The sequence below is a fragment of the Adiantum capillus-veneris genome, chromosome 3 (genome assembly GCF_014529385.1).
Source record: "Adiantum capillus-veneris isolate H3 chromosome 3, ASM1452938v2, whole genome shotgun sequence".
Taxonomy (NCBI): Eukaryota; Viridiplantae; Streptophyta; class Polypodiopsida; order Polypodiales; family Pteridaceae; genus Adiantum; species Adiantum capillus-veneris.
The window spans coordinates 25,194,604-25,207,741 of record NC_140933.1 but is presented as its reverse complement, the minus strand read 5'-3'; the positions used below and the strand labels follow the sequence as shown (position 1 = coordinate 25,207,741).

The following is a 13,138-nucleotide window of genomic DNA, read 5'->3' as shown; positions in this document are numbered from 1 at the left end:
TTTGCCATTGGTGGAGTATGCATACAATAATACAGTGCATTCATCAACTGGCAAGGCACCTTTTGAGATAGTTGAAGGTGGCAAGAAAGTTCCTCCCATACTGCATACAAAGGACAAGATATTTGAAGCAGATAAGTATGTTCAAGACATGGATGAAATGTACAAGAAGGTCAAAGTGGCCTTAGAAAGGACTCAGGCAAAGCAAAAGAAAGCAGCTGATCGTCACCGTCGTGAAGTGGTATATTCACTTGGTGATTGGGTGCTTCTACGGTTTGAAAAGGCAAGGTTAAAGAAGATGAAGGGCAAGGAAAGACTGTTTCCAAAGCTCAGCATGCGTTACTATGGGCCTTTTCAAGTGTGCGACATAATCAGTGATGTTGCATATAGGCTGAAATTGCCTGACAGTTGGAAGATTCACAATGCGTTTCATGTGAGTCTTCTCAGACCCTATGTGGGTGATGTGCCAGAAGATTTACCAGCTGAAGATCAGCCAGAAGTCGAGGAACTTGACGAGATCTTGGTCCCTGAACAGATTTTGGCACACAAAGAAAGGAAAGTGAAAGGCAAGGTTGCCAGGCGTTACTTGGTAAAGTTCAGAAACTATCCACCAATGGATGCTAAGTGGATGGAAGAAGGTGAACTTGCAGAGTCACCAACTGTGTTATCACTTTACCTGGAAGCCTTCGATTTGCAACCTACCTTGACCCCTTGAGTTTCAAAGCTAAATGGATTGTCAGTGTGACAATAGCTTCTGAAACAAATGATGTACATGGTATTTAAAGTGAGCTCAAATGAAATACCTGTTACATGAATGTTAGAGCTGTACAGATTGTCAGTTTGGCAATTGCTCTTATGGAATGTCCAAAAGTTTGGTTAGTGCTATAGAAGTGAGTATTTCTTGTCAGTTTGTCAAGGATACAGTGATTGCTTCTATTGAAGAGTACATGTGTAACTGCATTCTTAAACTGTCGGTTTGGGTATGCTCGAAAGTGTTACGGGATCCAACGTGTACTATAAGACAGTGGCAAAATGTGCAGCTACCATTTTGTCATTGGAAAGTTAGTGACTCAAAGCAATGGCAGAGTGCGAAGCTACCACTATGTCATTGGGACAGGGTTCACACGCAGGCAATACATGAGTCGACGAGGTGTTGAATACACCAGGGTTGACAATGAGCATGTATGTGTCGTATATGTGTCGACAGGTGTTGAATACATCAGTGTTGACAGTAAGCATGTACGACATAGATGCAAACGAGGACGTTTGAGATTTCAGGAGGGGGGTATGTCACCAGCGTGTGACTACTATCTATCCTTTTTGTTGATTTCTTTCTTATTATCTATTTACTTTCACTTTTTGGAAACACCCCTCGGGAAATCTAACTGCCCTGCATTGCATAGCTAGTGTGGAACTGTCCAGAGGGAGTCCAGGCCTGAGGGCAAGAGAGCACTAAGGTTGGACAAGGACTATGGTTAGCCAAGTGGGGTCATTGACTAGCCAAAGTGGAATCCTTTGCTACAGAGGCTACATTTCAGTTTTGGATGTGGCCGCAGTGTACAAAGAGGGTCGGATGACCTAGAAAGATACAATGGCAGCATCTCCTAAAATTTAGGGAACTGCTATTTTGGGACCTGAAAATGTGTTGACGTCATTACCTCCGGAATGACAAAGGGAACATTTTCTTACTCTGCCGTGAAGTCAACTGGGCAACCGGTTGGGATATTTTTAGGCGGCAACCCCGAAACGGGAAAATGCTTGTAAATGTGCCAAGTGGCACATTCTGGTGCAGTTTCTAATGCAAGAGAGAGTTGGCGCTGAATTTTAAGCTGGGAGAGGCTCATTTGCAGCTTTTGTCACAGGTTAAGAGCTATGGAGTGCTTGCTTTCCCTCTTATGCACAGTGCGGTGCCAGGAGTGATGCCCTGCACGCTACGCACTGCCCTCTCTCTCCCCTTTGGCAGTATGTTATGCCCCTCTAGTGGGCTTTTCATTTGACCAATGTACAGTTGTGTGGGTTCATGCGCGATTGCCGAGGCAAGAGCCTCTTGCACAGGTACTGGATTAGCTAGCGGCTAATCCCCCCGCAGGTACAGGTGAATTCGGAGAGGTTTCACGCCAGAAATCTCGTCCGATTCAAAGGGCAAGTAGCCCTACAGGTGCGGGAGCTCGAGGACTTGCTAGGGATGCGACCGGCACGCGGAACGGAGCCCGAAACAGTGAATTACAGCCTGCTGTGTATTTTTGCAGGTTTAGGGTTTTGGCCCTAAACGGACCCTAATACCCCCAGGAGGTTCGGGGATGCAAGGGGACCGCTGTACAGGCGATCTGGCGCATTTTCAGGGCTGAAAACAGAGAATTCAGCGTGCTGCAGATTCTCGCCAGGTTTTGCAAAGTGCCCGTATGCGTCGGGAAAGTTAGTCAATGCGTAGGAATACTGACCGTGAAGGGTTCTAGTACAGTTATGCTGCCGAAATCGGGCTGGAACAGTGGAAATTCAGCCGAGTTTGTGCGGGGCAGCTTGTAGGAACCACAGCGTTTATTCCCTCTGTTGAATAATAAAGAAATACCGAAAGGGGCGCCTAAGTTAGGGGCCAATCTGGTGTCCGTCTACTCATACACGTGCAATCTGTGCAATCTAGCAGCCTGTATCCCTCTCCCCTTTGCAGTGTCTTGAAAGTACAGGTAAAATAGACGACTAATAATGGGTGAAAGCTAAACCAAGGTTTAAAGTAAAGTCTACCGCCCTTTTTGGATCGAACAGGCCGGTTACAACCCCCAACAGCATGGCCTAGCGTTTTTGCAACTCAGAATCAAGCTAGCGTTTTTGCAAGGACCGATCAGCCTTGGCGATTTTGCATTGCAGAGGAGCTTTGGCATTGGCAGACACAGCAGAACCACTTCACGACAGCAGATCGGCCCTAGCGTTAGTGGATTTTTCCCCAGCAGAAGCAGAATTCAGCCCTAGCGTTTTTGAAGCAGCAAGAGACCTGGCGTTTTGCAGTTCCTTCGCGACGGAATCCACGGACCACAGTAGCACCAGCGTTTTCAGTTTTCAGCATTCGATACCCGCAGTAGAACCCCCGAACCTCGCCGATCTCACCTTCTCGTAGCAAATCCTCGCCGCACGGTCAGATCCATCGAAGTTTGCAGATTCAGCCTAGAAAACGCAGATTTCAGCCTCTGCGTTTTCAGCGCGTCGTCGTCATCGACATAGAGTCAGAATTCAGCAGATAAAGATTTGCAGATTTCAGCCATTAGCATTCTCAGATTTCAACCCATCTCGTCGTCGTCCTCATTGTCGTCGACATCGTCAGCAAGTCCAAGCATTGTAGAGATTTGTGCAATCAATAGTAGACCACTCTCGCCATCGAGAGTGGGGCCTTCGGAGGAGGGTTTGACATCTTCGGTGTCGTATTCTCTTCTCTCTCTATCTCTCAGTCTCCGCACCCTCATTCACAGTGTCCATTCACTTTGTTTGTGTCCATTGCACTCTCTCACTAAAGGAACGGAAGGCTCTCCCTTCCGTAAGTAAAAGGAACCTTGAGCACAGTTCGGAGCACTCATCTTGAGCAAAGTTCAACATTCATTCCGCTGCACCTTACATTATCACTTTCCATTTTGAGCCCTTGAGACATGTACTTATCTACTTGTATTCGCCAATCACGCCATCGATGTTTTATTGGCGTATTTTGCTATTATGAGTCATGTTTCTTGTCCATTTTGGTGCAATTAATGCTCAAAAGTGTTCTTAGCTCTATGGTACATACATGTAGCTCAAAAAAATCAAGAAAATTTGATATCTTCTTTCAAAGCACCGACCCCATTCCCTAACATTTGCCGATCAGACCCCGTTCCCATTTCCTTGTACCATGTTTCTATGGATGAAACCATCACATGAGAGAAAAAGATTGGCCTTTGAATAGGGATCCCTGGCAACATTTCTTTAGGTATGTTAATTTGAAAAAAGTGTACAACTAGCAAGGAGAACCCACCCTCAAAATCTAAGTTACAACTGGAACGATGACCACATATATAGATCTCTTGGCTACAAAAAGCAACGCTCAAAAATTTATGTTAAAAGAAACTCTTTTGCAAAAGCAACTCATTGATTTTTCTCAAATGGAACCTTAGGAAAGAAGTAAACCCAGGATTGCTGGCGCACCAACAAATCTCGCCGTCCAGTTCAAAGATTTGCGCCATGATTTGTGCCCCAAATCACAAGTTGTATGACTGCCACATCAACTCTAGCCACCTAAGAGACTCATTTATAGTCTCCTTGTGTGTGTGTGGGTGGGTGGTTCTGCCATGCCATTACCTTGTCACAACCTGAGTAAATTTTCGGGTCAGATAGCCATATCCCCATTCCCATTTTGTGACGTAAGCCCTCATATATTTTGTCTTTTCTTATCTTGGGTGAGTCTCTCATAATTGGACACAGCCCCTCAGGATACATGTTGATATAGCCCAATCAGCAGAGTCTTAACAGACAGTAGGATCATGTGAACAAAGTGCTACGGGATTTCATTCCTTAGATCACCATGCCTTTTATTGACGACGTGCCGATAAAAGGGTGTGAAGAGGGTGAAAAAGATGAAGTCAAAGATCACAGGGGGTGCAGACAGTTTGTGGCTAGCCATGTTGTTGATTGTGACAGAATATTATCGAGGCTTGAAGAGGTCAACCTTACACTCTCATGCCAAAAGTCTATGTTTGAGGTCAAAGAAGTTTTGATTGTGGGACACTTGTGTGGGCCAACTAGAGGAAGACCAAGCCCTGTCAAAGTGGATGCTATTCAAAGGATGAAGGAGACATGGAATTCAATTACAGAAGTGCAAAGATTTTTAGGTGCATGTGTTTTTTACTTGATATGGTTACCCCATTTTTCACATGTTACAGAGGTTTTATACCAATTGCAAAGGAAGGGACAGAAATTTGTTTGGAAAGAAGAACACTCGCAAGTTGTTCATAAACTGAAGAAGATGTTACAAGAGGCTCCTACATTAAAGAAAGCAGACTATAAAAGTGGAAAGCCCGAGTCCTACAGGTATTGGGTGGGCTATTGGACACAATGACGAGTAGGGAAAAAGGTATGCTATCAGATTTGGTGCTAAAGTGTTAAGTGCTCGGCAGAGAGCATATCCGCAAGTAAAAAGGGAACTTTGGGGTGTAGCAACTGCCCTAAGGTGTGACAAGGAGTACTTTATTGGTGCTTCTGTAATAGCAGAGACAGATTGCTTACCATTACTTGGAGACATAGCCATGCTACGCTAGATAGCATATATTAAGTCATTAAATCCCGAGTTTCATCATATTGCAGGGAAGGATAATCCAGTAGCTGACATGCTGTCCAGGGCCACGTTTGAAGACGAAGAGACTATGATTTCTGAAGCTGAAGATGTGGGATTAAGATTCTTTACCTCTTCAAAACTGCATGTAGAATGTAAAAACACGGTTTTTGCATTACAGTCTTTTGTTGAGGACAAGTATGAAGGTGAATGGTTGCTGATTGAAAAATATTTGAGTACACTGAAGAAGCATGAGGACTAGACCAAACAAGAGTTTAAACGTATTCGAAAGAAGGCTTATGGGTATTTCTTACAGGATGGGTTTCTATGGAGGCATCCAAAGAAGCGGAGAGTAACCAATTAGAGGCTATCAAAGCTGAAAACTAGAGTTAGACAAGGTATTTGTAGCCACACTTGCTTCAACTTGTTCTACCCTGAATATGACACTTCAGCCTCATCAGCATTTCAGCAATTTCAACGAAGCATAATTAAGAAACTCGTGAACATATGAGTGCAACCAACCTGTCTATCTTGTACAGGCTTCCCTGCACGCTCTGGAGCATTACTGTCAAAAAATGAAATAAAAGGGTTAAAACAGAAAGGAGCATATCCAATGTTCAAAGTATTCCTGTTTTGAATAAATCGCATATTTTGTGTGAAAGTGACTACTTTTACATTTCTAAAATGGAGATAAAATGCTAAAATCAGCAAGGTGCATAAGCAGTGTTGGAAATGTTAAGTGTTTTGAATAAATCACGATTTTTGTTATGTTGGGGCAGTGTGTGCGCCACACACAGCAACAATCAGCAAGCATAAAATCTAAGTAAATTTAGACGTATGCCTGGATTCTTGGACCAGGCAGTGCAATACTCAGGTGGTGTCTCAAACTTCAAAACATCAAAAGCCAAGCAACCATGGTAGAAAAAGAAAAGCCTCTAAACCTAAAATTTATTACATGTAAGACTTTCGTCCTGATTACTCAATGGGCTTAGGAGTCTAGGACATCAGTAGAACCTTCTGCATGCTTTGCATATAGGATGTCACTAATCGTCAAAACACGGGAGTCAAAGCTATGTGAAAATCTAGAAGTACCTGAACTTCTGAACAAGGTTTCGTACATCTTCACGAGGGATGTTTCCTTGACAATCCTCCCACAATTTTTCCATGTCTGCTACCTGATTTTAGTTCAGCACCAAAGCATGACATATTTATTCAACAACATGGATAAGAAAAATTCACTGCAAAACTGGCTAACTTCTCCCAAAATAAGGTCAGAAAGTCAAAAGATATGCTGTAGGCAATTTATAGACCTACAACTCTAGAAAATGGAAATTACAGAACTAATGGAGAAAAAGACAAACTGTTCTAGGCACATATAGCCCAACACATTTTTGTCCCATGCTGCATGCACACAAAGAACATGTGATGGCTTGTAGAAAGTTTGCACCTCCATTTTTCATATTTGCATTTGTACACAACCTACATGGTCCCATACCGCTTGTAAAATCCAATGACACAAAGGATCTAGGAGAGCATTCAGTCATTACTGCAATTTTCATCATTTCAGCCCCAGTTATCATCCAAACAAGGGAACAGGAAACGGGGGTGATCACAAACAAAGTGAATGCTACTGTGAATGAGGAGTTGAGAGAGAGAGAGAGAGAGAGAGAGAGAGAGAGAGAGAGAGAGAGTGTCACCTGACACATCCAACCCTATGTGTCCGTGGACAAGCTACAGCATGATCAGGGTTCATTTTGTCCAATCAGTCTAGATTAGAAGTGATCTGGCACTTTTGTGAGTCTATTCGTAGACCGTGCATGCACAGTCACTTAGTGTAGATGCATATCCTCTGGTTGCACACAGCATGATCATAAGCATTCCCATCAGAATCCTTCGGGGGAATTTTCCAGTGTATTTAGCCTTTGACATTTTTCACTTATTATCTTTAAGTGACTTTTGTTGGAAAGTAGGTAGGGCAAATTGAGTAAGTTTGTATATAAGCAAACCTAAGCTAGCACTAAATGGCAGAAGAGGCAACAGGAGCCAAGCTCAGCACGCAACTTCTCAAGCAAGACCTTGGCGGTTCTCCCCTCCAAGCAAGACTCAACCCTAGCGTTTTTCCTCATCACCAGCCCCTTTTCCCCTTGGCATTTTTCATCAGACACAAGACCGCATTGCCCCCTTGCCCTAGCGTTTTGCATCAGCAAACCATCGCCAGCAAAAGCTTCAGCAACCCTAGCGTTTTTCCCAGCACCTAGCGTTTGCTACAGTGGCGTTTTTGACAGATTTCAGCATGGCGATTTTCAGCAAACACAACCTCAGCAATGCATCATTTTCAGCAATGAAGCACCTGCATATTCAGCCCTAAGGAGTAGCAGATTCAACAGTAGAAAGACCATCAGATTCAACCCCAAGAAACCTCAGTTTTCAGCCAAAGACCTGCAGACTTTCAGCGACAACGATCATCAGAAAACAGCCCAAAAATCAGCGTTTTTGGACTTGCCACAAATTTCAATCCATAGCGTTTTTGGACAGCAGATCAAAGATTGTAGATTTCAACCCTTAGGTCGGTGTCGTCATCCCCGTCGTCATCGCCGACATAGCCTAGACTTGCATCAGTCCCATGCATTCAGTGTCACAAAAAATACGGAAGCGTAAACTGACGTTTAATTGCACTTCAAATACTCAAGAGAATTAGAGGGAGCGAGAAAACTTGACACTTCATTGGGGACCAGAAGATGGGCTGGTCCCCCCCCATAAAGAGAATATCTTTATTACTAAGGGAGAATCTTTACAAGCACAGGAACGGGGCATACGTCCGTCCTCTATTCTTTCTTCTGTTCTGTTTTGACTACTGACTGAGAAAGTGTTTCCACTTTCTTACTGCTTAGGGGATTTCCCCTCTTCTGCGAGATTGGTTGGAAGCTCTCGAAAAGAGAGTCTATCTTCCGAAACAGCTCATCGGAAGCTCTCACAGAGGAGAGTCCATCTTCCGTTATGTGTTGCCTTCATGCTCATTCATTCATGCATCGAACACAAAAGAGAAACAAGCAAAATGCACACGCACATGCTTGCTGTAATTTTCTGCACATAACCTGAAATTCTTACCTGTGCACACCCCTACGCCGAAACACAGGTCTTCTTCGCGATGGAATCGCGCCAAACTTGATGTAGACTTAGGATAAGGAGAGAGAAGAGAATTTCTATGGCTGATCTGCTGAAAACAGCCCTAATCGAGGTGATTAGGGGCTGAAAACAGAGAATTTCAGCAGCCGCACTCTGCTAGGAGAGCGTCTACGGCAGCTTCTCGCGATGAAACTTCACCAGAAGGTGTCTATGACTGTGAGATCCCTTGTTCTTGACAATGGGAGCACAAGGCTACCACATATGTCGCAAGGGGCTGCTCTCAAGCTTCAATGGAGGGCTCCACCGCGTAGAGCACGCTCACATTAGGGGGGGTAGGTGCACTGCTAGCCCTGAAAATGGGGGAGGGGGGGCTCCTAAATAGCCATCAGGGAGAGGGGGCGCTAGGAAGAGAGAGAGGGTGAGAGTGAGAGTGAGAGAGAGTTAGTTTGCATTGGTAAGTGTGCCACTTGGCACACTTACTTTAAAAACTTAAAAACCATTCAACTTTTGATTTTAAAACTTCTAGCTCATTAAAAAAAATGTGCAACTAACTAACAACTGCTACCAATGATTCTTTTATGAGAACACCAAAGGTCTGCCGGCGCAATGCCGCACGGGCACTGCACCGCCTTTACCTGTTCACACTTGTCCGGCCGCCCGCCCGAGCACGAACCGTTAAATTTAATTTCACGAAACTTACCCTAAGGCTTTATTAGCTTTATTAGCCTTAGGGTCACTGTTCTAAGGACCCCATCTCATTCATGTGCTTGTACTGACGCGCGTATTTTTCTGAGCCTAAAATCTGAGGCTACTGCTTACCCCTTTCTGGAGACCCGATTTCCCAATCACTAGGGCTTCAGGGTAATTTCTGCTAAGGTCCCTCTGAGGTGTTCTAGCCCGCATTTAGGCTCACCTGAGGCCTTAGAACTGCTAGGTCTATTCTGGTGTGCACACAACTAATTAGATAATTCTTTTCTCGTAAATAAATTAATTATTTACAAAGTCTGACTTAGTTACATCCCTCTTGGTTCTAAACAGTTGACCTCAACTGTAGAGCGTCAACATAACTGTGCAAGATGTCAGGGTAGTCCTTGAGATCGGACTCAGTCATCCACTTTGCATCTAAAGGAGTGTAATTCTTGAACTTGACTAAATACTTTCGATGTAGACTCCCCGACTTGAGTTGTCTCTCCAAGTGGTGTATTATCTGTTCAGGTTGAAGGATTTCCTCAGTCTCTTCGACTTCTGGAGGATCTTCTTGTACGAGCGCCACTAGAGGAGGTCCAACATATGGTCAGAGGAGACTGACATGAAAAGCATTGTGGATGCGCCAGTTAGAAGGCAAATCCAATCTGAAAGTCACATCATTGACTTTATCTGTAATTTTGAAAGGGCCGTAAAATCTATGGGAAAGTTTGACAACTTTCCCTTTGCCGACCCGCTTTTTCAATCTAGCTTTCTCAAACCGAAGCAGGACATATTGTCCTTTTTCAAGATTGAGATGCCTTCTGTGCTTGTCTGCTTTTCTCTTCTGTTGCTCTTGAGTTCGAAGAATCGCTTGCTTTACTTGTTGATGGGCAATATCAATATTGCGCACAAATTCATCTGCGGCGAAGATGTTTTCTTTGGTCACCATAATAGGAAGTAAGAGTGGCTTCCCATAAATCATTTCAAAGGGAGCTTTACCAGTTGAGGAATGTATGGTATTATTATACGCAAACTCAACTATCGGTAAGTACTGTTCCCATTCGGATTGTCATTCCGAAACATAGCACTTGAGGAGATCTAAAACAGTGGCATTAGCGATTTCGCTTTGACCATCTGTTTGAGGATGATAAGCTGATGAAAAATCAAGCTTAGTTCCCAAGTTTTCGAACAATGCCTGCCAAAATAGACTAGTCATGCGGGGATCTCTGTCGCTCACAATAGTCTTTGGCAATCCATGGTGTTTAAAAATCTGAGCTAGAAATATTCTGGCCATGTGATCAGCTTTGATCGTCTTCTTTACTGGAAGGAAATGGGCTTGCTTACTGAATCTGTCTACTATAGTCCAGATTGCATCATTTCCATTCTTGCATCGAGGAAGATCCGTAATAAAATCCATGGCAATACTTTCCCATGGTGTGTTAGGCACAGGGAGCGGCTGAAGCTTGCCATAAACTTTATGTCTGTCATATTTTACCTTTTGGCAGACTAAACACGCACGTACATGTTTTTCAATGTCTGCACGGAGTGTTGGCCAAAAGAAATACCTTTCGAGGGCACTAGTGGTGGAAGCACTTCCCCGATGCCCGGCATAAGGAGAATTATGTGCTTCATCCATCACCTTTTGTCGTAAGGGCTGAGCTATGCATATTGCTTGTTGACGATAGAGTGTATTATCCCTGATAGAATAAGGTTGCTTTGAGTGACCAGCTTGAAGATCTGCCCAAATTGTGGCAAAGTCTGGATCTTGAGGATACATCTCGCTGAGAGATTCTAGTTCCTCATGAAAAATTGTTGTTAGTGCATTGATCTTTGGACGCCTGGAGAGAGCATCTGCAACTGCGTTCTTTGTTCCAGAAGTGTGTAAAATCTGAAAATGAAACATTGAAAGAAAGTTGGCCCATCTCATCTGCTTTTCTGATAACTTTCTCTGTGTGAGAAAGTAGCGAAGACTTTGATGATCTGTCTTGATAATAAAATCAGCTCCTAATAGATAGTGTTTCCAAATGGAAAGAGCATGAATTACTGCCATTAGCTCTTTTTCGTATATGGAGGCATGCAACTCTGCATCTTTAAGGCGCCGACTTTCATAGGCTATCGCGTGACCCTCTTGGTTCAAAACTGCTCCTACACAATCTCCAGATGCATCGCAGTATACCTCGAAAGGTTTGCGAAGATCAGGGACGGTGAGAACAGGTCCGTGACTGAGTAGATACTTAAGCTTTTCGAAAGCTTGTTTTTGTCCAGACCCCCAATGGAATGGAATCCGCTTCTTTGTCAGGTCATGGAGGGGACCTGCTATCGCGGCAAAAGCTCGAATGAAACGCCGATAATAAGAACAGAGGCCAAGGAAACTTCGTACATCATGTACTGTAGTTGGCGTAGGCCATTCTACAACTGCTTGAATCTTTTCAGGGTCCATTCTCACCTGGTTGTGAGATACTATATGGCCCAAATAGTGGATTTCTTTTAGAAAGAACTCACTTTTCTTAGCATTCACAAATAATTTGTGTTTGCGTAATTCTTCAAACACTAAGGCGAGATGCTTATAGTGTTCGTCTTCCGTCTTTGAGAAGATTAAGACGTCATCAAAGAAAACGCCTGTAAAACTTCTATATAAGTGGAAGATTCTATCCATCATTCTGTTGAATGTAGCTGGTGCATTAGTGAGTCCAAAAGGCATCACTAAGAATTCATACAACCCGAAGGTTGTTCTAAATGAAGTCTTAAGCACATCCTGAGGAGCTATGCGGATTTGATGATAACCGCTCTTCAAGTCTATACGACTAAAGACACTTGCTCCTTGTAACTTGTCAAGAATGTCGTCAATCCGAGGGATTGGAAATCGATTCTTGATTGTGATCTTGTTTAGAGATCTATAGTCTATGCACATGCAGAATGTGCCATCCTTTTTCTGTACTAGCAAGACAGGTGAACAATATGGAGAAGTACTAGGCCTTATTAAGCCCTTCTCCAAAAGTTCGTTAACCTGCTTGAGAATTTCCTCTTGCTGCATTAGACTAACTCGATAAGGGGGCTGATTTGGAGGAGAACTTCCTGGGATCAAATCAATGGTATGATCCTCAGGTCGCGAAGGTGGGAGTTCATTTGGAAGTTCATCTGCAAAACAATCTTTATATCTTTCTATTAACTTAAGTCTTTTTTGCTCTAAAGAGGAAGAAAGTTGTGAAACAGACACATCTCTCTCTCTTGCAAAAATCAAGTACGCTGAAACACACTTTTTCATTTCTTTCTTGATGGCAATGTGGTTGGCGATAGGAATACGCCAATCACCTGCATCTGCAAGTACAAGATACTCCTTTCCTTTATGAGCAAAAGATAAGGTTTTCTGAACATAGTCAAGAATGGGATGCATCTTGTAGTGCCAAGGCATTCCCAAGATAACATCGCATCCTTCAAGTGAAGCTAGTAAGAAAGACTCTTGATCCTTGTAGTCGTCGACCTTTAGATTCAACTTCCCTATGATTGGAGTAGAGTTTGAGTTCTGCCCTTTGAAAGCAGATTGCGCTTGAATAGAGACTCCAAAACGATTGGGCTGCAAGTTCAGGTCGTCAGCTAGCTTGGTAGAGATGAAGTTGTCTGTACTACCAGGGTCAAACAAAATAAGAGCCCGCTGGTTGTGATACTACCCCATGCTTTGAGAAGAGCTCTTTCTTTTCCATCCTTGGTTGTATTTCCCTGTACATCTGGGACTACATTGGAAGAGGGTGGTTGTGGAGGTTTGGTAGGACAGTCACCCTTCATATGACCAACTTGTCCGCACTTGAAGCATCTTCCTTCACTAATGTAGGTTCGCAACTCAGCAGGAGAGAGATATCTCCCTTTCTTGGGCTGATTTGGCTTTGCTTCTGCTTCGGAGGCGGTTCTTTTCTTCTTTTGAGAAGAAGTAGAAGAGGTAGGCTGCTCATGGAGAGCCTTCTGCTTAGCATGGTAAGTGCTTTGCTCCATCTTCCTGGGAGTACCCTTGTCATGTATTCCATCAGCTATGCGGGCTGATTCCAT

At 43.7% G+C, this 13,138-nt stretch overlaps 1 protein-coding gene across 4 annotated transcripts in view; it reads right to left on the bottom strand.

Annotated features, from left to right (window-relative positions):
* The window catches only part of LOC147460630 (protein SAWADEE HOMEODOMAIN HOMOLOG 2-like), a 61,264-nt gene that overhangs the window by 38,676 nt on the left and 9,450 nt on the right, over positions 1-13,138 (bottom strand). For all 4 annotated transcript variants that reach the window (XM_086508253.1, XM_086508256.1, XM_086508263.1 and 1 more), the window contains exons 2-3: positions 6,377-6,459; positions 5,807-5,849 (exon numbers count right to left, since the gene is read on the bottom strand). In XM_086508253.1, the coding sequence (XP_086364379.1) occupies positions 5,807-5,849; positions 6,377-6,459 (126 nt within the window). The remainder of the gene's footprint in view (positions 1-5,806; positions 5,850-6,376; positions 6,460-13,138) is intronic.